At 51.4% G+C, this 26824-nt stretch overlaps 1 protein-coding gene across 1 annotated transcript in view; it reads right to left on the reverse strand.

Annotated features, from left to right (window-relative positions):
• The window catches only part of stard10 (StAR related lipid transfer domain containing 10), a 51187-nt gene extending 35782 nt beyond the window's left edge, over window positions 1-15405 (reverse strand). The window contains exon 1 of the mRNA XM_087988453.1: window positions 14941-15405. Within this exon, the coding sequence (XP_087844579.1) occupies window positions 14941-15099 (159 nt within the window). The 5' untranslated portion in view covers window positions 15100-15405. The remainder of the gene's footprint in view (window positions 1-14940) is intronic.
• Window positions 15406-26824: the final 11419 nt, after the last annotated feature.

The following is a 26824-nucleotide window of genomic DNA, read 5'->3' on the forward strand; positions in this document are numbered from 1 at the left end:
ACACACTTCTTCCCCCCCTCAAACACACACCTCTTCCCCCCCTCAAACACACACCTCTTCCCCCCCTCAAACGCACACCTCTTCCCCCCCTCAAACGCACACCTCTTCTCCCCCTCAAATGTACACCCCTCCCCCCAAACACACACCTCTCCCCCCCCAAACACACACCTCTCCCCCCCAAACAAACACCTCTCCCCCCCCAAACACACACTTCTTCCCCCCCTCAAACACACACCTCTTCCCCCCCTCAAACACACACCTCTTCCCCCCCTCAAACGCACACCTCTTCCCCCCCTCAAACGCACACCTCTTCCCCCCCTCAAACGCACACCTCTTCCCCCCCTCAAACACACACCTCTTCCCCCCCTCAAACACACACCTCTTCCCCCCCCCAAACACACACCTCTTCCCCCCCCCAAACACACACCTCTTCCCCCCCTCAAACGCACACCTCTTCTCCCCCTCAAATGTACACCCCTCCCCCCAAACACACACCTCTTCCCCCCCTCAAACGCACACCTCTTCCCCCCCTCAAATGTACACCTCTCCCCCCAAACACACACCTCTCCCCCCCCAAACACACACCTCTCCCCCCCCAAACACACACCTCTCCCCCCCAAACACACACCTCTCCCCCCCAAACACACACCTCTCCCCCCCCAAACACACACTTCTTCCCCCCCTCAAACACACACCTCTTTCCCCCCCTCAAACGCACACCTCTTCCCCCCCTCAAACGCACACCTCTTCTCCCCCTCAAATGTACACCTCTCCCCCCCAAACACACACCTCTCCCCCCCCCAAACACACACCTCTCCCCCCCCCAAACACACACCTCTCCCCCCCAAACACACACCTCTTCCCCCCCCCAAACACACACTTCTTCCCCCCCTCAAACACACACCTCTTCCCCCCCTCAAACGCACACCTCTTCCCCCCCTCAAACGCACACCTCTTCCCCCCCTCAAACGCACACCTCTTCCCCCCCTCAAACGCACACCCCTCCCCCCAAACACACACCTCTTCCCCCCCCAAACACACACCTCTTCCCCCCCCAAACACACACCTCTTCTCCCCCTCAAATGTACACCTCTCCCCCCCAAACACACACCTCTTCCCCCCCCAAACACACACCTCTTCCCCCCCCCCTCAAACGCACACCTCTTCCCCCCCCCAAACACACACCTCTTCCCCCCCCAAACACACACCTCTTCCCCCCCCCAAACACACACCTCTCCCCCCCCAAACACACACCTCTTCCCCCCCCAAACACACACCTCTTCCCCCCCTCAAACACACACCTCTTCCCCCCCCTCAAACGCACACCTCTTCCCCCCCTCAAATGTACACCTCTCCCCCCCAAACACACACCTCTTCCCCCCCTCAAACGCACAACCTCTTCCCCCCCTCAAATGTACACCTCTCCCCCCCAAACATACACCTCTCCCCCCCCCCAAACACACACCTCTCCCCCCCAAACACACACCTCTCCCCCCCCAAACACACACTTCTTCCCCCCCTCAAACACACACCTCTTCCCCCCCTCAAACGCACACCTCTTCCCCCCCCTCAAACGCACACCTCTTCTCCCCCTCAAATGTACACCCCTCCCCCCAAACACACACCTCTCCCCCCCCCCAAACACACACCTCTCCCCCCCAAACAAACACCTCTCCCCCCCCAAACACACACTTCTTCCCCCCCTCAAACACACACCTCTTCCCCCCTCAAACGCACACCTCTTCCCCCCCTCAAACGCACACCTCTTCCCCCCCTCAAACACACACCTCTTCCCCCCCTCAAACACACACCTCTTCCCCCCCCCCAAACACACACCTCTTCCCCCCCCCAAACACACACCTCTTCCCCCCCTCAAACGCACACCTCTTCTCCCCCTCAAATGTACACCCCTCCCCCCAAACACACACCTCTCCCCCCCCCAAACACACACCTCTCCCCCCCCAAACAAACACCTCTCCCCCCCCAAACACACACTTCTTCCCCCCCTCAAACACACACCTCTTCCCCCCCTCAAACGCACACCTCTTCCCCCCCTCAAACGCACACCTCTTCCCCCCCTCAAACGCACACCTCTTCCCCCCCTCAAACACACACCTCTTCCCCCCCTCAAACACACACCTCTTCCCCCCCCCAAACACACACCTCTTCCCCCCCCCAAACACACACCTCTTCCCCCCCTCAAACGCACACCTCTTCTCCCCCTCAAATGTACACCCCTCCCCCCAAACACACACCTCTTCCCCCCCTCAAACGCACACCTCTTCCCCCCCTCAAATGTACACCTCTCCCCCCCAAACACACCACCTCTCCCCCCCCAAACACACACCTCTCCCCCCCAAAACACACACCCTCTCCCCCCCAAACACACACCTCTCCCCCCCAAACACACACCTCTCCCCCCCCAAACACACACTTCTTCCCCCCCTCAAACGCACACCCTCTTCCCCCCCTCAAACGCACACCTCTTCCCCCCCTCAAACGCACACCTCTTCTCCCCCTCAAATGTACACCTCTCCCCCCCAAACACACACCTCTCCCCCCCCCAAACACACACCTCTCCCCCCCCCAAACACACACCTCTCCCCCCCAAACACACACCTCTTCCCCCCCCCAAACACACACTTCTTCCCCCCCTCAAACACACACCTCTTCCCCCCCCTCAAACGCACACCTCTTCCCCCCCTCAAACGCACACCTCTTCCCCCCCTCAAACGCACACCTCTTCCCCCCCTCAAACGCACACCCCTCCCCCCAAACACACACCTCTTCCCCCCCAAACACACACCTCTTCCCCCCCCAAACACACACCTCTTCTCCCCCTCAAATGTACACCTCTCCCCCCCAAACACACACCTCTTCCCCCCCCAAACACACACCTCTTCCCCCCCCCTTCAAACGCACACCTCTTCCCCCCCCCAAACACACACCTCTTCCCCCCCCAAACACACACCTCTTCCCCCCCCCCCCCAAACACACACCTCTTCCCCCCCCAAACACACACCTCTTCCCCCCCCAAACACACACCTCTTCCCCCCCCAAACACACACCTCTTCCCCCCCCAAACACACACCTCTTCCCCCCCCCAAACACACACCTCTTCCCCCCCCCAAACACACACCTCTTCCCCCCCCAAACACACACCTCTTCCCCCCCCAAACACACACCTCTTCCCCCCCCAAACACACACCTCTTCCCCCCCCAAACACACACCTCTTCCCCCCCCAAACACACACCTCTTCCCCCCCCAAACACACACCTCTTCCCCCCCCCTCAAACACACACCTCTTCCCCCCCCAAACACACACCTCTTCCCCCCCCCAAACACACACCTCTTCCCCCCCCCCAAACACACACCTCTTCCCCCCCCAAACACACACCTCTTCCCCCCCCAAACACACACCTCTTCCCCCCCAAACACACACCTCTTCCCCCCCTCAAACGCACACCTCTTCCCCCCCCCAAACACACACCCTCTTCCCCCCCCCCCAAACACACACCTCTTCCCCCCCCCAAACACACACCTCTTCCCCCCCCCCAAACACACACCTCTTCCCCCCCCCAAACACACACCTCTTCCCCCCCCCAAACACACACCTCTTCCCCCCCCCCAAACACACACCTCTTCCCCCCCCCAAACACACACCTCTTCCCCCCCCCAAACACACACCTCTTCCCCCCCCCCAAACACACACCTCTTCCCCCCCCCAAACACACACCACTCCCCCAACCCCCTCAAACACACACCTCTCCCCCTCACCCCCACAAACACACCTCCCCAAACACACCTCCCTCCTCCTTACCCTCCCCCCTGCCCCATGGTCGGGCACCTTGGTTCAATTCCTGCCAATGGGCAGATGGTGGAATTTAAGTTCCACAACGGAACGTCTGGAGATTAATGTCCAATAGTGACTGTCGTCATAAAGTCCCACCTGGTTCTTTCATGTCCTTTGGGGAGGGGAAGCTGTGTCCTACCTGGTCTGGCCTACAGGTGACTCCAAACCTCAACAACTCTCAAGTGCATAAGGGAGCAAGCCACCCAATGCAGGACACATGTTGGCCTGGCTTGTGACATTCCAGATCCCGTGAAAGAATTTCTAAAAATGCTAAACAAAAGGCGTTCTCTGGTTGTTCATGCCTGACCGGATAAGAAGGATTCTGATTCTGGGTCAGTAAGATCTGGAGTCCTGACAATGCCCAAAACGTCAATCCTCCTGCTCCTCGGATGCTGCCTGACCTGCTGTGCTTTTCCAGCACCATACTCTGGACTGGAGTTATCCTGTGTGGGGGACTGCACATTGCTGCCCTCTGTGACAGTAATCACATTCCCTGAAGAGGCTGCATCAAAAACTCAACCATAAACCCACAGCCTGCTCCAAACACAAACCGCCGCCCATCCTGAAAGGAGAACAGCAACTGGTGGATGTGCTTCAGTGAGTCAGCAACTCTCTCTCTCACTGGGGCTGTTTTCCCTGGAGCATCGGAGGCTGAGGAGTGACCTTATAGAGTTTTACAAAATCATGAGGGGCATGGATAGGATAAATAGACAAAGTCCGTTTCCTGGGGTCGGGGAATCCAGAACTAGAGGGCATAGGTTTAGGGTGAGAGGGGAAAGATATAAAAGAGACCCAAGGGGCAACTTTTTCACACAGAGGGTGGTACGTGTATGAATGAGCTGCCAGAGGATGTGGTGGTGGCTAGTACAATTGCAACATTTAAGAGGCATTTGGATGGGTATATGAATAGGAAGGGTTTAGGGGGATATGGGCCGGGTGCTGGCAGGTGGGACTAGATTGGGTTGGGATATCTGGTCGGCATGGACGGGTTGGACTGAAGGGTCTGTTTCCATGCTGTACATCTCTAAGACTCTCTCTCCCCAACAGCCTGTGTCTGATCCGCTCAGGCTTGTATCAGGAACACCAGGAGGAGCAACCAGCCAACAGCGCTCAGTTTCCCTGATTGTATTCTGAGGAGGGCAGTGCAGTTAGTGAAGTGCACTGTCACTTTAAACTTTTTGCAACTCTGGCAAAGCAACCCAGCAGTCCTGAATTCTGTGGCTGTGTGGTTTATACAGAGATGGTAAATGGTGCACTGGACTGACTGGGACTTAGAGGATCATCCCAGAGTGAGCTACATTTGAACCAGAGACACTGCTGTGGGATCTTGCTGTGTGACAAATGGCAGTGTGATAACGAGCAGAGTATGCTCAAGGGGTTGGCTAATCCACAGGGAGGGGGTAAAGATTCTGTCCCGCTACTGGACCCCTGTACCACTGCAGAATATATTAGACGCACCTGAAAAGGCAGATAGGACATGAGAAAAAGTACCTCCGACAGTGCGGCGCTCCCTCAGCGCTGACCCTACGACAGTGCGGCGCTCCCTCAGCGCTGACCCTCCGACAGTGCGGCGCTCCCTCAGCGCTGACCCTACGACAGTGCGGCGCTCCCTCAGCGCTGACCCTACGACAGTGCGGCGCTCCCTCAGCGCTGACCCTACGACAGTGCGGCGCTCCCTCAGCGCTGACCCTACGACAGTGCGGCGCTCCCTCAGCGCTGACCCTACGACAGTGCGGCGCTCCCTCAGCGCTGACCCTACGACAGTGCGGCGCTCCCTCAGCGCTGACCCTACGACAGTGCGGCGCTCCCTCAGGACTATGGTGGCATTGTTGGCCTTGATGAGGGACTCCAGTTTCTGAAGAGAGTTTTGAACCTGTCACATTGTGTAGCAGCTGAGCTGCCCTGAGCCATGGCTGACGTCAGAGTTGAAGAGAGTTGCAATCCAGGTGAGTAATACCTGGCTGGCCTCCCAATCTCTTGTTCACGGTGAGTAAGGCAGCTTTATATTCAAATCAAAGTAGATGGTCCTGAGCAGGAACCAGTTAAACTGGAAGAACCAGCAGGAGGAAGCCATGTACTCCCAGGCTGTGTGCTTGATGCAGCAAATCCCCAAAGACCAACGCACACAATCCCAAATCACTCCGGTTACCTCCCAGATCCATTTCAGGTAGAAAGCAGACAAAACCCAATCCAAGCAGCAAGAGAGAACACGATACAGGGCAGGTAATAACATCATTGCTTACTGGATTCATAATCAAGAAATCACCAGTTATCAAATCCCACCTCGTCAGATCTGGAAACCTACAATCAACAGTCTGCAGTAACCGTGGAACAAGGAATGATTGTTGGGGAAAACCCACCTGGGTCACTAACGTCATTTAGGGAAGGAAACCGCCATCCTTACCTGGCCTGGCCTACACGTGACTCCAGACCCACTGCAATGTGGTTGACTGCAAAGTGCCCTCTGGGCAATTAGGGATGGGCAATAATTTTTTATTGTACTATAAATTTTATACATTAAAAAAAACATTCAGCATGTACTAAAGCTACTGAAAAACTTCTATAAGATCTTTGCAGAGATAAAAAGCAAAAAATTGAAATTTTGATATTCCTCAGAGCATCTCCACAGTTGCAAAAATATAAGGCATTTTCGACTTATTCAGGAAACTATTTATGTTCATATTAATGCCCTGATAATTGAAAGGATCCCATTACACTTTGACAGAAAAACCTTAGACGGTGGTCTTTCCCCATTGCGCCTTGGCAGTAACTGTCCAAGCTTTAATGCGTCGCTTAGCACATAGATCTGGACCTTGGAATGGACCAGTCTGCAACACTTGGTCAGGAACAGCCCTTTCCACTGGAAGGTCACCAAGACTCTGGCAGTCAAAGAGCGACTTTCACCAAGTTGGTGGTCCTCCAGGCACACCGATGTTTCTCTCGGTGCGTGTCTCAGCGAACAGCATCGAGAATCCTGGTCTGCTCAGTGACCCCCACATCCCATGATTGAACAACAAGAAAGATAGTTGGTTATGTTATTGTCACCTTCAGTCAGGTGCCTGACCTCCCACACACAGGAACTGTGACACGCCACACAGGGAGGTGCTGTTAGCCAGAAACACAGCGTTCCTGGACCTTTCCTGTTTTCTCTCACTCCTGATCTCCCCTTTCACATTCACACACAGGATGTGAGCATTTATTACCCACCCCTCCCTTCCCTTGCAGGGACAGTGGCGAGCTGAATTCTTGACCATTTGAGAGGCTTGCTTGTCCATTTCATGGTTAAAGGATTAGACTTGTAAATTTTTTATCGAATTCAAATTTCACCATCTGCCTTGGCAGAGCATCACCTGACTCTCTGGATTAACAGTCTAGCAATAACAGGACAAGGCCATCACCTCCCATGGGGGTTGCGGGGGATCAGAGGTTAGAGGGATAGATCAAGGCTGGAATCCCACTCTCCTTTAAACAGCAAGACGGATAGGGACATGTCCTTGTTTTGATTACTGCCAGTTTGGGAAAATGTAGAGCTGAAGGGCTTTTGCCCAAAACATCGATTCTCCTGCTCCTCGGACGCTGCTTGACCTGCTGTGCTTTTCCAGCACCACTCTAATCTAGACTCTGATCTCCAGCCTCTGCAATCCTCACTTTTGCCATGTCCCCCATCGTTAACCATCTCCGAGGAATACCCAAATTGAGAGAGATTGGGCTGAAACACCTTTAGCTTCATGGTCAATATTGACCCAGCACTATAGATGCTGAGGAACTCTAGAGCATATACCATTTACTGTTAATTGTTACTGCACTGACTTGCAACGATAACAGAGTGCGGTGTAGCTCAAACAAACCGAAACAACAGACTCTTATGTTCGCCACGCGCCCCCGGTTTCTCTCGCCGTAAAGCCGTTCACATCCAGTAGAATTACTTTGCAAGTGTGTTCACAATTGTTATCTAACAAACACAGCAGAAAGTCTTGTTCACAGCAAGATCCCACAAGCAGGATGGGATAATGTCTAGGTAATCCACTTGGGTGACATTGATTGAGACGGGTGCTACATCACTGCAGGGTTTTGGAAAGGAGCTCCCCCAGGTATTTAAGGTCAAGGTAAAGCTGCCAGAGTCCCAGCGAGAGAGAACGAGAGAGAGAGAGAGAACGAGAGAGAGAGAGAGAGAGAACGAGAGAGAGAGAGAGAACGAGAGAGAGAGAGAGAGAACGAGAGAGAGAGAGAGGGAAAGGAGAAGGGAGGGAGAGAAAGGAGAGAGGGAGGGAGAGAAAGAGAGAAAAACGACTGGTGGTGGTTTTACAGGAGGGTCATTAGCCTCAGGCAAAGAGGATGAGGTTGAGAAGGAGAGACCTTTGAGGTAATCTCAGCTGGTGCGGGAATTGAACCTGCGCTGTTAGTGTCACAGACCAACCACCTAGCCAACTGAGCTAACCAACATACTGACTCGTCCATGTCCCACACCACAACAGTGACAGCATTTTTGCCAAGAAGTCTTCCCTTGACCGTTGACCTTTGACACTGTGAAGCTTTCAGATTCACAACTTTCATTGACTTTTTAAATGTTTAAGGAGCAGCCTCACAGCTGCTGTCCCAGGGAGGGGTGGTGTCTGGGGAGATATCAGTACGTGGCACTATTTGCTTAGTGGTTACACAACACCACTATCCAATTCCCCCACACAACAGGATGTGGATAACCAGAAGCTAACCGTGCACAGGAGGTTGGCATGGCGACAGTGGATTAAATCCACTAAGAAAGGAAACTAATAATTCACAGGCATCACACAATCAATGGCGGTGTCGGTGAGGAGTTTTGCACACAGGAAGATCCCACAAGCAGTAATCTGGTGACCAGTATCAGACAGGTGCTGTGCACACTGTGTGTGGTCACCTGATGGAAAGAGGAATGTAAGGATATTGGAAGCAGTCCAGAGAGAGTTGGCCAGACTAATGCCAGGAACAGCTGGGTGAAACTGGACAGTCCAGGCTTGTACCTACAGAGTGGGTGACTCAATTCAAACACGGCACCGAGAGGGAACTTGGCTGGGAACAGGGGAATGTTGAAACGATATTTCCTCTTGATCAAAGGGTCACCGTTTCAAACTCAGAGGTCACCCATTGAAAACAGAGATGGGGAGAAGTGGATTAAGTGTCTCTGGAACTCTCTCAGGAGGTGGAAGACCCAGCGTCCTTGGCAGAGGTAGATAGATGGAAACGTGGAACAATCAGATCAGCCGTGATCTTATTGAATGGCACAGCATACTCTAGGCTCCGAATAGCCTGCTTTTGATCCTTTCTCGGATAGCTGTGTATAAAATAGAGACTGTGCACTAATAATCAGAGTGTGCTCCACACAAACCTCTACAGAAAATTAAACAGAATGTCTCTGTCTTTCATTTCTATCCCTTAAGAGATTGGACCCACTGCTTTTCTTTCAGAGAGGTAATAGCTCATGGCCTTATTGACAGGGAACACCAGGGTTCTGAGGTCTAACCCTCAAGGTCTGTACCAAGGATCTCCAGACATCAACATCATTGTGTCCAACCAGCAGTGCGGGCAGAGTAGGGGGAGATGGGGTGGTTGGGGGGTGGGGGGATGGCAGGTCATTAGAGGGAAGGGAGGGTGTGGACGGAGGGAGGGTGGGATGGTCGGATCAGTGAGGAGGGACAGATCGTTAGGGGAGTAGGGTGGGGGGGGCAAATTGTTTGGGGAGTGGGGGGAATGGTGGTGGAGGAGAAGGGAGGGGCTGCGGATTGTTTGATTGGGGTGGGGATGGAGTGTGAGTGGGTTGGGGGTGTGGATGGAGGGGATGGGATGGTGGGGTTAGGGTGGAAGGGGTGGTCTCACTTACTAGCCCTTCCTGAAGAAGGGCTTATGCCCGAAACGTTGATTCTCCTGTTCCCTGGATGCTGCCTGACCTGCTGCGCTTTTCCAGCAACACATTTTCAGCTGTGGTCTCACTTACAGAGAGTTGCTGCTAAACCAATGGGCTAGTGCGTTGAAACTTTATTGCTGGAACAGCACAGCAGGTCAGGCAGCATCCAGGGAACAGGAGATTCGACGTTTCGGGCACAGTCCCTTCTTCAGGAAGAAAGGCCTGTGCCCGAAACGTCGAATCTCCTGTTCCCTGGATGCTGCCTGACCTGCTGTGCTGTTCCAGCAATAAAGTTTCAACTTTGATCTCCAGCATCTGCAGACCTCACTTTCTCCTCAATGGGCTAGTGCGGCCTCACTTGGAGTATTGTGTGCAGTTCTGGTCACCCCATTACAGGAAGGATGTGGAAGCATTGGAAAAGGTTCAGAGGAGATTTACCAGGATGTTGCCTGGTCTGGAGGGAAGGTCTTATAAGGAAAGACTGGATTGTCTTTAACTCTATTTGCCAATACTGTTTCATGCCCTCTCGATTTCCTGCTTCAGTATACTCCCACTGCCTCTATACTCTTCTTGGTTTTCACTCGATCCCAGGTGAGTGAACAGATTCTCCTGAATCTCTTTCACCATTTATCAGTGAGTGGGGTCTTGTATCGCCAGCCCCTTTAGTTCTGGCCTTTCCTGCAGATGGGAATGTGACTCTCCCAACCCCCTTCCTCAGTCTATTGAATTCAAATTCCGACCATCCTGCCATGGTGAGATTCAAACTCGTGTCCCTGAACATTACCTGGTGCTCTGAGAGAACAGTCCAGCAATAACTAAAGCAAGCCATCACCCCCCAGAGATTGGGTCTGTACTCTGCAGTTTTTAGGACAATGACAGTATATCTTATGGAAATTTACAAGATTCTTAAAAGGAGTCAAAAGGATTCTGTGGGCGGCACGGTGACTCAGTGGTTAGCTTTGTTGCCTCACAATGCCGGGAACCCAAGTTCAATTCCACCCTCGAGCGACTGTCTGTGTGCACATTCTCCCCGTGTCTGTGGGGTTTCCTCCGGGTGCTCCAGTTTCCTCCCACAGTCCAAAGATGTGCAGGTTAGGGTGGATTGGTCATGGGGGTTGGAGGGATAGGGTAGGGGGTGAGTCTGGGTGGGATGTTCTTCAGAGAGTCGGTGTTGACCTGTTGGGCCAAATGGCCTGTTTCCACACTGTAGGGATTCTATGATAGTCTCAAAATAATGGTTGGAGTATTTAAGAATGAGATGAGGCGGAATGCGTTCACTCAGACAGTGGAAAAGTCTCTACCCAGAGGGCTGTGAAAGTTCAATCATTAAGTCAGCTGATAAGAGAGATGGATGGATTTCTCGAGACTAATGATATTTGTTAATGAACAAATAAAATCCGTGAGGTGTATCTCTCACAGGCACAAGGCTGTTTGAAGTGGAGTCAGGGGACCAATGGGTAGTTGATTGGGGGGTGGGGGCGGGGAGGGGAGGTTAAAGCGGAGGAGGAAGTGCTGGTTGTGTTGAAACGGTTAAATCCCCAGGACCTGATCAGGTGTACCTGAGAACTCTGTGGGAACCTAGAGAAGTGATTGCTGGGCCTCTTGCTGAGATATTTGTATCATTGATAGTCACAGGTGAGGTGCCGCAAGACTGGAGGTTGGCAAACGTGGTGCCACTGTTTAAGAAGGGCGGTAAAGACAAGCCAGGGAACTATAGACTGGTGAGCCTGACCTCAGTGGTGGGCAAGTTGTTGGAGGGAATCCTGAGGGACAGGATGTACATGTATTTGGAAAGGCAAGGACTGATTAGGGATAGTCAACATGGCTTTGTGCGTGGGAAATCATGTCTCACAAACTTGATTGAGTGTTTTGAAGAAGTAACAAAGAAGATTGATGAGGGCAGAGCAGTAGATGTGATCTATATGGACTTCAGTAAGGCCTTCGACAAGGTTCCCCATGGGAGACTCATTAGCAAGGTTGGATCTCATGGAATACAGGGAGAACTAGCCATTTGGATACAGAAATGGCTCAAAGGTAGAAGACAGAGGGTGGTGGTGGAGGGTTGTTTTTAAGACTAGAGGCCTGTGACCACAAGGATCAGTGCTGAGACCTCGACTTTTTGTCATTTACATAAATGATTTGGATGCGAGCATAAGAGGTACAGTTAGTAAGTTTGCAGATGACACCAAAATTGTAGATGTAGTGGACAGCGAGGAGGGTTACCTCAGATTACAACAGGATCTGGACCAGATAGGCCAATGGGCTGAGAAGTGGCAAATGGAGTTTAATTCAGATAAATGCGAGGTGCTGCATTTTGGAAAAGCAAATCTTAGCAGGACTTATACACTTAATGGTGAGGTTCTAGGGAGTGTTGCTGAACAAAGAGACCTTGGAGTGCAGGTTCATAGCTCCTTGAAAGTGGAGTTGCAGGTAGATAGGATAGTGAAGGTGTTTAGTATGCTTTCCTTTATTGGTCAGAGTATTGAGTACAGGAGTTGGGAGATCATGTTGAGCTGTAAAAGACATTGGTTAGGGCACTGTTGGAATATTGCGTGCAATTCTGGTCTCCTTCCTATCGGAAATATGTTGTGAAACTTGAAAGGGTTCAGAAAAGATTTACAAGGATGTTGCCAGGGTTGGAGGATCTGAGCTACAGAGAGAGGCTGAACAGGCTGGGGCTGTTTTCCCTGGAGGATTGGAGGCTGAGGGGTGATGTTATAGAGGTTTACAAAATTATGAGGGGCATGGATAAGATAAATAGGCAAAGTCTTTTCCTTGGGGTTGGGGAGTCCAGAACTAGAGGGCATAGGTTTAGGGTGAGAGGGGAAAGATATAAAAGAGACCTAAGAGACAACCTTTTCATGCAAAGGGTGGTACGTGTATGGAATGAGCTGCCAGAGGATGTGGTGGAGGCTGGTACAATTGCAACATGTAAGAGGCATTTGGATGGGTATATGAATAGGAAGGGTTTGGAGGGATATGGGCCGGGTGCCAGTAGGTGGGACTAGTTTGGGTTGGGATATCTGGTCGGCATGGACGGGTTGGACCAAAGGGTCTGTTTCCATGCCCATAGAGTTTGTATGACTCTATGAACCATGATCAATTAACCATCGAGAAGTTTATAAAATCACAAGGGATATGGATAGGGTGAATAGTGAAGGTCTTTTCCCCAGGGTACGGGAGTCCAACACGAGAGGTTTAATCTAAGAGGTGGAAGATTTTAAAAAAGACCCGAGGCAACGTTTTCACACAGAGGGTGGTGCGTGCATGGAGCGAGCGACCAGAGGAAGTGGGGTTCTATTTTTAAAAAGTGGGTACAATCATATTTAAAAGAAAATTGTTCAGGCACACGGATAGGAAAGATGTAGCAGGATATGGGCCAAATACAGGAAAGTTCAGTTTCGGAAATCTGGACAGCATTGACAAGATAGGCCGAAGGGCCTAATTCTGCTCCGATATCTATGGTCTAAATCAGGAGATCATGGAGAGGCCTATAACCAAGAAGAGCAGATGGGGTAGGAAGGGGGAAGGGGGGGTTGGGAATGGGGCAGAGGGGGTGAGGGTGGCGGTAGGATTGGGGCATTGGGATGGTGAGGAAGGGGGGGTGGAGGGGGTGATGTTGGGCGAGTGGAGGGGGTGATAGGGAGGGGGCGTGTTGGGGAGAGGAGGGGGTGATATTGGATGATTGGAGGGGGCGATGTTGGGGGTGTGGAGGGGGCGATGTTGGGGGTGTGGAGGGGGCGATGTTGGGGGTGTGGAGGGGGCGATGTTGGGGGTGTGGAGGGGGCGATGTTGGGGGTGTGGAGGGGGCAATGTTGGGGGTGTGGAGGGGGCAATGTTGGGGGTGTGGAGGGGGCAATGTTGGGGGTGTGGAGGGGGCAATGTTGGGGGTGTGGAGGGGGCAATGTTGGGGGTGTGGAGGGGGCAATGTTGGGGGTGTGGAGGGGGCAATGTTGGGGGTGTGGAGGGGGCAATGTTGGGGGTGTGGAGGGGGCAATGTTGGGGGTGTGGAGGGGGCAATGTTGGGGGTGTGGAGGGGGCAATGTTGGGGGTGTGGAGGGGGCAATGTTGGGGGTGTGGAGGGGGCAATGTTGGGGGTGTGGAGGGGGCAATGTTGGGGGTGTGGAGGGGGCAATGTTGGGGGTGTGGAGGGGGCAATGTTGGGGGTGTGGAGGGGGCAATGTTGGGGGTGTGGAGGGGGCAATGTTGGGGGTGTGGAGGGGGCAATGTTGGGGGTGTGGAGGGGGCAATGTTGGGGGAGAGGAGGGGGTGATGTTGGGGGAGAGGAGGGGGTGTGGAGGGGGTGATGTTGAGGGTGTGGAAGGGGTGATATTGGGGGCGTGTTGGGGGTGATGTTGGGGGTGAGGAGGAGGCATGTTGGGGGTGTGGAGGGGGGTGATGTTGGGGGTGTGGAGGGGGATGATGTTGGGGGTGTGGAGGGGGGTGATGTTGGGGGTGTGGAGGGGGGTGATGTTGGGGGTGTGGAGGGGCGTGATGTTGGGGGTGTGGAGGGGCGTGATGTTGGGGGTGTGGAGGGGCGTGATGTTGGGGGTGTGGAGGGGCGTGATGTTGGGGGTGTGGAGGGGCGTGATGTTGGGGGTGTGGAGGGGCGTGATGTTGGGGGTGTGGAGGGGCGTGATGTTGGGGGTGTGGAGGGGCGTGATGTTGGGGGTGTGGAGGGGCGTGATGTTGGGGGTGTGGAGGGGCGTGATGTTGGGGGTGTGGAGGGGCGTGATGTTGGGGGTGTGGAGGGGCGTGATGTTGGGGGTGTGGAGGGGCGTGATGTTGGGGGTGTGGAGGGGCGTGATGTTGGGGGTGTGGAGGGGCGTGATGATAGGGGAAGTGGAGGGGATGGGGATGGGGGAAGTGGAGGGGATGGGGATGGGGGAAGTGGAGGGGATGGGGATGGGGGAAGTGGAGGGGATGGGGATGGGGGAAGTGGAGGGGATGGGGATGGGGGAAGTGGAGGGGGTGGGGATGGGGGAAGTGGAGGGGGTGGGGATGGGGGAAGTGGAGGGGGTGGGGATGGGGGAAGTGGAGGGGGTTTGGATGGGGGGATGGAGGAGGTGGGGAGTGGAGGGTGGGGGTGGGGACATGGTCAATGTTTGTCACATTGAGGGAGCTGCAGCAGCTCCGGGGGGTATTTGCAGGAGTCTCCCCCCTACCCCACCCCACCCCACCCCATTCCCCCCCACCCCCGGGTGTTACCTTAATCCTGTGCAGGGCTCTGTCTCCCTCGGTCATCTGCACCCAGACCCTGATGCCCGACCCGTCGTGTTTCAGGGACCAGCCGCTCTCCGAGTGACACTCCTCCCGGAACGACCTGAAATCGCCATCGTCCGGCACCTGCACCGTCTCCTTGGCCATTTCTGCTGGACCCCCACCCTCCCAGCTGCTGCTGCTGTCAGGGTCAGGGTCAGGGTCAGGGTCAGGGTCAGGGCCAGACTCACAGACCCCAAACCGCCTCCCCCCCAAAAAAAACAACCAACAGAGAGAGAGGGAGAGGGATGCAACTGGAGGGAGACGAATTCAATTCAATCCCCTGAGAATTCCGGATTGTTTTTGTTTTGCAAAATTAATGAGGGGGTGAATTGAACCAGATTTTGGAGAGCGGATCCCCCGGTTAATTGCAGCCTCTCCCTCTCTCTGCCTGGATCCTCCGGTTTAAAGGGACACTGCACCTTCCCAGCTCCAGTCCTGGGAACCTGCCGGTGATTGACAGCTCGGAGCCGGGGCTTCCGCATGGTCCTAAGCGCCTCCCCGTCACCTACCATCAGCTTCCCTCTTGGGCCTTTGTCAGATCTCATTTGCTTAACCCGGTCCCTTTGCCTCACAGTCATGGGGATGTCACCCAGAGTCATACAGCTGTGCAGCACGGAAACAGACCCCTCAGTCCAACTCGGGTGCACGGTGGCTCAGTGGTTAGCACTTCACAGCACCAGGGTGCCAGGTTCAATTCCAACCTCAGGTGACTGTGCGGAGTTTGTACATTCTCCCAGTGTCTGCGTGAGTTTCCTCCCACAGTCCAAAGATGTGCAGGTCAGAGTGAATTGGCCATGTTAAATTGCCCATAGTGTTAGGTGCATTAGTCAGAGGGAAATGGGTCTGGGTGGGTTACTCTTCAGAGGGTCGGTGTGGACTGGTTGGGCCGAAGGGCCTGTTTCCGCACTGTACGGAACCTAATCTAAAAAAACTCATTCAGTATATTTAAGATGTAGATAGGTTTTTGTGTATCAAGGGATATGGGGTGAAAGTGGGAGAATGGGGTTGAGAAAGTTATTAGCCATGATTGAACGGCAGAGCAGACTCGATGGGCTGAATGGCCTAATTTCTGCTCCTATGTCTTATCATTTAACTCATCGATGCCAACCAGATATCCTAAATTTGGCCCATATCCCTCTAAACCCTTCCAATTCATACACCCATCCAGATGCCTTTTAAATGTTGCAATTGTACCAGCCTCCACCACTTCCTCTGGCAGCTCATTCCATACACATACCACCCTCTGCATAAAAAAAATTGCCCCTCAGGTCCCTTTAAAATCTTTCCCCTCTCACCTTAAACCTATGCCTTCTAGTTCTGGACTCCTCTACCCCAGAGATAAGCCTTGTCTATTTACCCTATCCATGCCCCTCATGATTTTGTAAATCTCTATAAGGTCACCCCTCAGCCTCCGACGCTCCAGGGAAAACAGCCCCAGCCTGTTCAGCCTCTCCCTGTAGCTCAAATCCTCCAACCCTGGCAACATCCTTGTAAATCTTTTCTGAACCCTTTCAAGTTTCACAACATCCTGTCGCAGGGAGATTCTATCTTTCAGTTTCACCTTCCATTCTCCTAAATTCAATGGATACAGACCCTGCCTGTCCTACCTTTCCACAGAAGGTAACACTACCACCTCACTGAGGTATCAGTCAGTAAACCTGCTCAAATGCATGTACATTCTTCTTGAATAAGGAAACCAAAATCCTGCAAAGTATTTCAGAAGTGGCCTCCCACAGCTGGAACAATATTTCCCTACTTTCTGCAATAAATAACAAGGAACCCTGCTGCATTCAGATGACACCATTAAAGGGGAACAACGAGCCTGTGGAATTCTGTCACAGGACCATGTGCAGACAGATGGGATGGATTTAGAATGGCATCATGGTCAGCACAGACCTGGTGGGCCGAAGGGCCTGACCCTGTTCTGCACTACTCTATGTTCTGAATTAAAGCTGTTCAGGTCAAAACATTGAATGTTTTCAAGAGGCGTTCTTGAGCCTTTGGGAACAGAGGGTAGAGGGATAGGGCAGAGAAATGGAAGATGGAGTTAAATCCGGACACCTGTGAGGGGATGGCATTTTGGGAGGTCAAACGCAAGAGGAAGGTGTACAGTAAATGGAGCATTGATATCCAGAGGGATCTGGGGTACAGAGGAACCTCGATTATCCGGCCTTCAATTATCAGAATATCAGATTATCCAGCAAGATCGCAAGATCCCGATGTTTGGCTAAACTATTTGATATTTAACATTTGATAATCCAGAATTCGATTAACCTAAAGAAATACTCCCTGCCCATGTCCTTTGGATAATCGAGGTTCCGGGCACCTACCACCCTCTGTGTAAAATACTTGCCCCGTACATCTCTGTACAAGTCCACAGCTCTCTGAAAGTGGCAACACAAATGTATACGGTGGTAGAGAAGGTGTATGGTACACTTGGGTTCCTCGTTCAGGGCACTGAGTATAAAAAATCTACTCAAAAAATTGAGTATAAACGTTGGCAAGTCATGTTGCCCCTGTATAAAACTTCAGTGCAGTCACATTTGGAGTGTTGTGTACAGTTCCGGTCACCACACTATAGGAAGGATGTAGAGGCTTTGGAGAGGGCGCAGAAGAGGTTTACCGGGATGTTGCCTGGATTGGAGTGTATCAGAGAGGTTGGACAAACTTGGATTGTTTTCACCAGAGTGTCAGAGGCTCAGGGGTCACCTGGTAGAGGTTTATAAAACAAGGAGAAGCATGGATAGGGTGGATGGCTGGAGTCTCTTTCCCAGGGTGATAATGTCAAACACTAGAGGACATAGGTTTACGGTGAGAGGGGGAGAGTCTAGAGGAGATGTACGAGGCAAGTATTTTACACGGAGGGTGGTAGGTGCCCGGAACCCGCTGCCAGGGGAGGTGGGAGAAGCAGATACAATAGCAACGTTTTAGAGGCATTTAGACAGACACATGGAGAGGAAGGGAAGAGAGGGATATGGAGCATGTTCAGGCATTTTCTGGATTAGTGGTGCTGGAAGAGCACAGCAGTTCAGGCAGCATCCAAGGAGCTTCGAAATCGACGTTTTGGGCATCTCGTCCACATCCCCGACGTATCAGAAATAAAGGCAGAGAGCCTGAAGTGTGAAGAGATAAGCTAGAGGAGGGTGGGGGTGGGGAGAAGGTAGCATAGAGTACAACAGGTGAGTGGGGGAGGGGATGAAGGTGATAGGTCAGGGAGGAGAGGGTGGAGTGGATAGGTGGAAAAGGAGATAGGCAGGTAGGACAAATCCGGACAAGTCATGGGGACAGTGCTGAACTGGAAGTTTGGAACTAGGGTGAAGTGGGGGAAGGGGAAATGAGGAAGCTGTTGAAGTCCACATTGATGTCCTGGGGTTGAAGTGTTCCGAGGCGGAAGATGAGGCGTTCTTCCTCCAGGCGTCTGGTGGTGAGGGAGCGGCGGTGAAGGAGGCCCAGGACCTCCATGTCCGCGGCAGAGTGGGAGGGGGAGTTGAAATGTTGAGCCACGGGGCGGTATGGTTAATTGGTGCGGGTGTCCCGGAGATGTTCCCTAAAGCGCTCTGCTAGGAGGTGTCCAGTCTCCCCAATGTAGAGGAGACCACATCGGGAGTAACGGATACAATAAATGATATTAGTGGATGTGCAGGTAAAACTTTGATGGATGTGGAAGGCTCCTTTGGGGCCTTGGATAGAGGTGAGGGAGGAGGTGTGGGCACAGGTTTTACAGTTCCTGCGGTGGCAGGGGAAAGTGCCAGGATGGGAGGGTGGGTTGTAGGGGGGCGTGGACCTGACCAGGTAGTCACGGAGGGAACGGTCTTTGCGGAAGGCGGAAAGGGGTGGGGAGGGAAATATATCCCTAGTGGTGGGGTCTGTTTGGAGGTGGTGGAAATGTCGGCGGATGATTTGATTTATGCGAAGGTTGGTAGGGTGGAAGGTGAGCACCAGGGGCGTTCTGTCCTTGTTACGGTTGGAGGGGTGGGGTCTGAGGGCGGAGGTGCGGGATGTGGACGAGATGCGTTGGAGGGCATCTTTAACCACGTGGGAAGGGAAATTGCGGTCTCTAAAGAAGGAGGCCATCTGGTGTGTTCTGTGGTGGAACTGGTCCTCCTGGGAGCAGATACGGCGGAGGCGGAGGAATTGGGAATACAGAATGGCATTTTTGCAAGAGGTAGGGTGGGAAGAGGTGTAATCCAGGTAGCTGTGGGAGTCGGTGGGTTTGTAAAAAATGTCAGTGTCAAGTCGGTCGTCATTAATGGAGATGGAGAGGTCCAGGAAGGGGAAGGAGGTGACAGAGATGGTCCAGGTAAACTTAAGGTCAAGCATGTACAGGCAGATGGGTATAGTACAGAATTGACATCATGGTCAGCACAGACATGGTGGGCAGAAGGGCCTGTTGCTGTGCTGTACTGTTCTATGTTAAATAGGGGACTGAGTTGGATGGTCAGCCATGATCATGTTAAATAATGGAAAAGGCTGGACACTCCTAGTTTCTGTGTTTCTGTGGAACACTTTGTGTTCCTTCTCTCCTAACCCCCACTCCCAAACTCCAACCATCCTTGCCCACCCCTCAAAAAATCATAGCTCCATCCCCACCTCAACTCATCAGGTCTTAACGCAGGCACAATCCACTGCATTTGATTCAGAAGCTCTGGGGTTTGTTTTGAGGAGGGGGATGAATGGTTGAATGTGTAGAGTTGTTAGGGTCCCAGATGGAGTTGACAGAAGGCACCTACTTACCCCTGTAACAAGATCAGTGACCGGGGGGAGGCAAAAAATTGGGACTAATTGTTGGAAAGGTGAAAGGGGAGATGAGGAAAGCTTTGTTCATTGAGAGAGAAATCTGGGATCAACTTACTGAGAGAGTGATTTGGGATTGACTCACTGAGAGGGGGATCAGGGTCTTGGACTCACGAGAGAGGGATCAGGGATCGACTTACTGAGTGAAAGGGGAGTAGAGGCAGGATCCCTTATCTCATGTAAAAAGTGTCCGGAAACACGCCTGAACCATAAACCCAGAGGGACACAGACAAATGCTGGGAAGCACTGTGAGTCAGTGGGCTGGCTCACTTCTCAGTCAGCATGCACACAGTGGGCAGAGTGGCCTCTTTCTGTGCTGTAAGTGTCTCCACTTTTTCTAAACATCCAAGGAGTAGGAATGCACAGAGACTGTGGGAAGGAACAGGAAATGAATTGTCCCTTGGGATAGCCCAGTACAGTCATGATGGGTTGATTCTGTGCTGTGATAATTCTATAACAGGAATAGGAAGGAGACAGCTACCTGAACTATTAACAATAAGCAGGAGAATCCTGAGGGAATGTACCTGGTCAGCAAGGAGCCAAGATTGAGACAAAACAGAGGAGGTCAGTTAGCCTAACTGATTGGCCACTGAGAAATATTGCACCATAACCCATTGATTGTCTGAAAGAAATTCATTGAGTTTACACTGGAATCCTATAACATTTTAACAAGACTGGACAGGGTATATACAGAAAGGATGTTCCCACTGTTGGGGGAGTCCAGAACCAGGGGTCACAGTCTAAGGAAACGTGTGGCGGGCCATTTAGGAATGAGATGGGGAGAAATGTCTTCGCCCAGAGAGTGGGGAACCTTTGGAATTCTCAGCCACAGAAAGCGGTTGTGGCCCAAACATTGAATGTTTTCAAAGAGGAGTTAGATATAGTTCTTGGTGCAAAAGAGATCAAATGGCATGGGGGAGTAAGCAGGAACAGGAGACTGTTGGATCACATCGAGTGTCAGAGCAGACTCGAAGGGCTGAATGGCTCACTCCTGCTGCTATCCCTGACATTTGTACGAGTGTCCAACACAGTGTGCTCTCACCATCGCCTCCGGGAGACCATCCCATCGAGTCACCCGGTTGCTGAGTTGGTGGAAACTGCAGGAAGAAACACAAGGATAAGGTGACAGGAAGAGAGGGTGGGAAGAGTATCACATGGAGGATAAATACCAGCACAGGGCAGATGGGCAGAATGGCTGTATTTTATAACATACACTCAATACAGTTCTGTTTCTGCAGCCCGGTGTTGACTCTACCTTCCTCATCAAGGTTAAAAATCACACAACACCAGGTTATAGTCCAACAGGTTTATTTGGAAGCACTAGCTTTCAGAGCGCTGCTCCTCCATCAGGTGATAAAGAGGCAGTGCTCCGAAAGCTAGTGCTTCCAAATAACTTGTTGGACTATAACCTGGTGTTGTGTGATTTTTAGCTTTGTCCACCCCAGTCCAACACTGGTACCTCCTTGTCAAGCACAGACAGTGTGTTCTGTTTGCCTGTGCTTGGACGGTGTGGATTATCAAATCCTTTGGTATTCTAAACAAAAAGAGCAAACAATCCTTATCACCGTTCAACCTTCAACTTCCCAATTTAACATCACCGCTTGCCCTAGTCCAATCCCTCTGTCCCTTTAACTCTTGTGCTTTCTGAATTCTGGTGATGAGCTGTAACACTGTCTCCAAGCTGTGTTTACATTGAACTGTTCTCTACTGGGGAGACCAGACACGTTCCTGTGTGGCTCACCAGTGACCAGGAAGCCACAGTAATATTAAAATGACCTGCTGATTCCAGAAGTTTCTTCAGCTGTCTTGTCAGCTCACTTAGTAAATAGATGACATGGAATTTAATTTGACAGCGTTAACCCTTGCTGTGTTCAGTTTCAAGGACAGAGGAAAAAAACAGGCCTTTTACCTCACGGCCAGAGAAGATGTGGAATTCCACAAAATGACCAGCACAGAAACAGGCCATTCTGCCCATCTAGTTATGCTGATGATTGGAGCCTCCTCTAAACACACTTTAAGTGCCATCCTCATATCGTTCTATTTTCTTGTGTGTTTACCCAGCTTTCTCTTCCATGCACAAGATATTGGTGTCATGGTAACAATGTTGGATGAACAAATCAACGGTCCAACCTAATTCTCTGGGGACATGGGTTCAAATCCTACACAGCACTAGTGGAATTGAAATTCAATTAATAAATCTGAAAGAGAAACATTTGCCCAACTCAGTGCCCTGTGCCCACTCTCTTCCCAGCCCTTTAGCCCTAAGAATGAAACGTAACTCTGTTCCTTGAACATATTTTGAACTCCACAGTTTCCTGTGGCAGAAAATTCCCCAGGCTCCCCACTTTCTGAGTGAAGACATTTCTCCTCATCTCAGTCCTTAATGACCTACTCTGAATTCCAGGATTTTGACCCAGTGACACTGAAAGAATGGCAATATATTTCCAAGTCAGTATGGTGAGTGGTTCAGAGGGGAACCTGCAGGGGGTGATGTTCCCATGTATCTGCTGCCCTTGTCCTTCTAGATGGAAGTGGTTGTGGGTTTGGAAAGTACTGCCTGAGGAGCTTCAGATTAAGGGGTTGGGAGTCAAGGGTGGACAGGAGGAAATTGGGGTTGAGACCACAACCAGGTTAGCTGTGATCTTATTGAAAGGCAGAATAGGTTCTATGGGCAGAATGGCCCACTATCTGACCTTACATTCTTACGACTGTATCTTAGCCTGACCGACGCCCCAACAGACAAATGAAGTGAATGAATGTGACTGAGGAAGTGTTACTGGACTCGAAACATTACTTCTGTTTCTCTCTCCAGACCTACTGAGTCTCTCTGGCAATTTCTGTTTCAGACTCTCCTGCACGGAGAGGATATCAGTTATCATGGAGATGAATTATCATCTTGAGCAGCTGCTCTCTGTTTCCATCTCTCACTCTGTCTCTCTCGCTCTCTCTGTTGGTCTCTCTCAATGTCTCTCTCTCTCTCTTTCTGTCTCTCTCTCTGTCTCTCTCTCTCTCTTTCCCTCTCCCTCCCTCTGTCAGTCTATCTGTCTCTCTTTCTCTCTCTGTTTTTCTCTCTCTCCCCCCTCTCTTTGTCTCTCTCCCTCTGTCAGTCTGACTGTCTGTCTCTCTCTCTCTCTCTTCTTCAGTCAGTCAGTCTCTCCCTCTCTCTCTCTGTCTCTTTTTGTCAGTCTATCTATCTCTCTGTCTCTCCCTCTCTGTCTGTCTGTCTCTCTATGTCTGTCTATGTCCCTCTCTCTTTCTCTCCCTGTCTCTATTTCTCTGTCTCTCTCTCTCTATCTCTCTCTCTCTATCTCCCTGTCTCTCTCTTCCTCTCTGTCTCTCTCTCTCTATCTCTCTCTCTATCTCCATATCTCTCTCTTTCCCTCTCTCAGTTTCTCTGCCTCTCTCTCTGTCTCTCTTTCTCTCTGTCTCTCTCTCTCCCCCCCTCCCTCTGTCTGTCTCTGTCTCTGTCTCTCTCAGGACCTCTCTCTTGTTCTTTGGAAACTCTTTACACCATTTTGATGTAGATTGCCGTTTTGATTGTGATTGGATCCCTGGGTCGATGAGAAAGGAGCAGAGATTTTGTGGAGTCTTTGGGACATTTCCTTAGAGTCCATTGCTGTGAGGAGAACCTGTGTTGGGATAGTCTCAGGTGGGACATTCTGATGATGTTCCTGGGTTACCTGGGTGGTGGATGTGGACCCAGTGTCGTGGCCTGTGGACCCAGTGTCTGGGTCTTGGAGAACACTCTTTCTTGTCATGTAATTCTCCCGCTTTACCCAAACTGTTGGCGAGACAGTGTTGATGATGTTCCCTCAGGTCTGCAGGATCACGTGTTGGTCTTCCTGCCTCAGCCACCTTTCCTGGTCATGGGTTCGCACTCACACTCACCTCTGGGAGAAAATCTATTCTTCCTCACCCTGCCTCTGATCCTCCCACCAGTTACTTCCATGCTATATCGCCTGCTTATTGACATCAGTGCTGAGGGAGCTGTTTCAGACCGATGTTGGGCACTAGGACCTGGATGAGGAAGAGTCTGCCTCACCTTGAGATCCAGGAAGGTAATTGCCAAGTGATAAAGTCATACGTATCCTCGAAAGGGCCAATGGACAGTTTTGGGTTTCCTGGTTCTGCCAGGTGCCAAGAAGGCTTCCAAGGACGAGAAAACAAAACAGTGTCTGTTTGATGTTCAGAGGTTGTTTCCACAGCACTGCAGAGACTCTGATAAGTTCACTCCTTCAGTCCATGGGGACTCTGGAAAAGTTTGAACTCTGAACCCAGGGAGCAGTTCACAGCAAATAACCTTCACCTGGTGGGAAGGTGACCATTCCAATCTGGTCACGATAGGGAACAGCACAGACAAAATCCCGGAATTCCCTCCCAAAGGGCATTGTGGGTCTACTCACAGCAAATGGGGGCAGCTCACCCCCACCTTCTTGCCGCATTTAGAATACTGTGTACAGTTCTGGGCGCCACATTACCAAAAGGATGTGGACGCTTTGGAGAGGGTGTAGAGAAGGTTTACGCGGATATTGCCTGGTATGGAGGGTGCTAGCTATGAAGAGAGGTTGAGTAGGTGTAGGTTTATTTTCATTAGAAAAAAGGAGATTGAGGGGGGACCTGATTGAGATTTAAAACATCATGAAGGGTATAGACAGGGTGGATAGAGACAAGCTTTTTCCCAGGGTGAAGGATTCAATAACGAGAGGTCACGCTTTCAAGGTGAGAGGTGGAAAGTTTAAGGGGGATACACGCGGCAAGTACGTCACACAGAGGGTGGTGGGCATTTGGAACGCATTGCCAGCAGAGGTGGTAGAGGCAGGCACGATAGATTCGTTTAAGATGCGTCTGGACAGATGCATGAGTCGGCGGGGAGCAGGAGGATACAGATGCTTAGGAATTGACCGTCAGGTTCAGACAGTACACTTGGATCGGCTCAGGCTTGGAGGGTCGAAGGGCCTGTTCCTGGGCTGTAAATTTCCTTTGTTCTCTTTTTTACTCAAGGGGTGACTAGTGTCGGGTAATAAATGCCCAGCCAATGAAGCTATTTTTAAAAGCTGCAATGTCTTTCCAGAGTCGAAAAGCCCTCTAATAATTTGTGCGGCAAGGTTTTGATCCTACAATTCTCATCCCTGTTTGAATTCAAACCCAGCTCAGGCTCTGTAACCTCCTCCTGTTCCGAGATCTCTGTGTTCCTCCAGGAAGGGTCTTCGAGCACCCCCATCTTCAGCTGCTCCACCATGAAGCAGAAACAGATACGGTGGCGTACTTGGACTGTCACTGCATCAAGGAGGAGAACGTGAGGCCTGCAGATGCTGGAGATCAGAGTCAAAAAGTGTGGTGCTGGAAAAGCACAGCAGGTCAGGCAGCATCCGAGGAGCGGGAGAGTCTTCATCCAATCCTCATCAGGAATGTGGAGATCATGCTCGAAATGTTGACTCTCCTGCTCTTCGGATGCTGCCTGACCGGCTGTGCTTTTCCAGCACCACACTCTTGGCTGTGACTGCATCAGTAATGCAAAACCCCTGCCTGGGAACAGAATTCCACAGAGCAAAGGGTATACTCTCAGAATAAAGGGGAACCACTTTAAGACTGAGATGGGGAACAATTTCTTCTCTCAGAAGGTTGGGAGTCTTTGGAACTCCTTGTCACAGAGAGCTGTGGGGACAGAGTCCGCATGGATATTTAGAGAGATTCTTGATCAGTTGAGAAATCAAGGGTTACTGGGAAAGAGCAGGAAAGTGGATGTAAGGAATTTCGGATCAGCCATGATCCTATTGAATGGAGGAGAAGGCTGGAGGGGCTGATGGCCTCCTCCTGGTCCTATTTTTTATGGCTCGAGGTTTTACCTCACCCCCAGGCAGACAGTGAAACTTGAGTAAAATGTTTTTTTGAACAGATGGAACTAATGGGCCGAAGGGCCTTATGCTGTGCTCCAGAAAGTCTATGAGTCTAGTGACGGTAAAATAACTGTTGGCTGATCCAATCAGATTCACCAATGTCCTTTAGGGAAGGAAATCTACCCTCCTTTCCTGGTCTGGACCACATGTGATTCCAGACCCATGCTGTCCCTGTCCCGGGATTCGGAGATGCCGGTGTTGGACTGGGGTGTACAAAGTTAAAAATCACACAACACCAGGTTATAGTCCAACAGGTTTAATTGGAAGCACTAGCTTTCGGAGCATCGCTCCTTCATCAGGTGACAGGTGTCGGTCCGAAAGCTAGTGTGCTTCCAATTAAACCTGTTGGACTATAACCTGGTGTTGTGTGATTTTTTACCCTGTCCCAGGAGTGCTTGATGGAGACGGTGTACAGGGGCTTTACTCTGTATCTAACTCGGTGCTGCCCCTGTCCTGGGAGTGTTAGACTGGGTATGGTGTAGAGCCTGAACTGCTGTGCTCTTCCAGCACCACTAATCCAGAATCTGGTTTCCAGCATCTGCAGTCATTGTTTTTACCATGGTGTAGGGGCAGCTTTAATCTGTATCTAACCCCGTGCTGTCCCTGTCCTGGGAGTGTTTGGTGGGTGACAGTGCAGAGGGAGCTGTATCTGATACTGGCGGGTAACGTTCATTAAACCATGTTTGAAGTTTAATGATAAACAGGAGGGTATTCCCTGCCAGCTGCTTTGCAAGTGCTGAGTCACTGTTTTGTATATGCCCCTGGAGTGGTACAGTGTTTGAATAATAAACTGGTGTGTTCGTGCTAAAGAAAATAGGATGAAAAACGCAGGCAAATGCTTCACAATTGAGTCCTAGGGCTTTTTGAATTATTTAGAATTCCCATATCTGTGTAATTTGATTGTTCCTTCACTCTAAGTTTGGAATCATTATTTTCCCCACTGTCTGTTCCTCTTTGGCCTTATCTATCTCCCCTGCTGTTTCTCAAGTTGTTCATTTCTTGCTGTGTCTGAAATTGCTGTAGCACCTATCCCAAAAGCAGGATGTGCCAAAGTGCTTTAGTGATAATTAAATACTTTTGGAGTGTAGTCATCGTTGTGTTTTAAATAGCATTGCAGCCACTCTGTGCACAGCAAGATC

This window comes from Chiloscyllium plagiosum, unplaced genomic scaffold (genome assembly GCF_037043375.1).
Source record: "Chiloscyllium plagiosum isolate Xiang-an unplaced genomic scaffold, Cpla_swu_hap1 HiC_scaffold_6, whole genome shotgun sequence".
NCBI classification, from domain to species: domain Eukaryota; kingdom Metazoa; phylum Chordata; class Chondrichthyes; order Orectolobiformes; family Hemiscylliidae; genus Chiloscyllium; species Chiloscyllium plagiosum.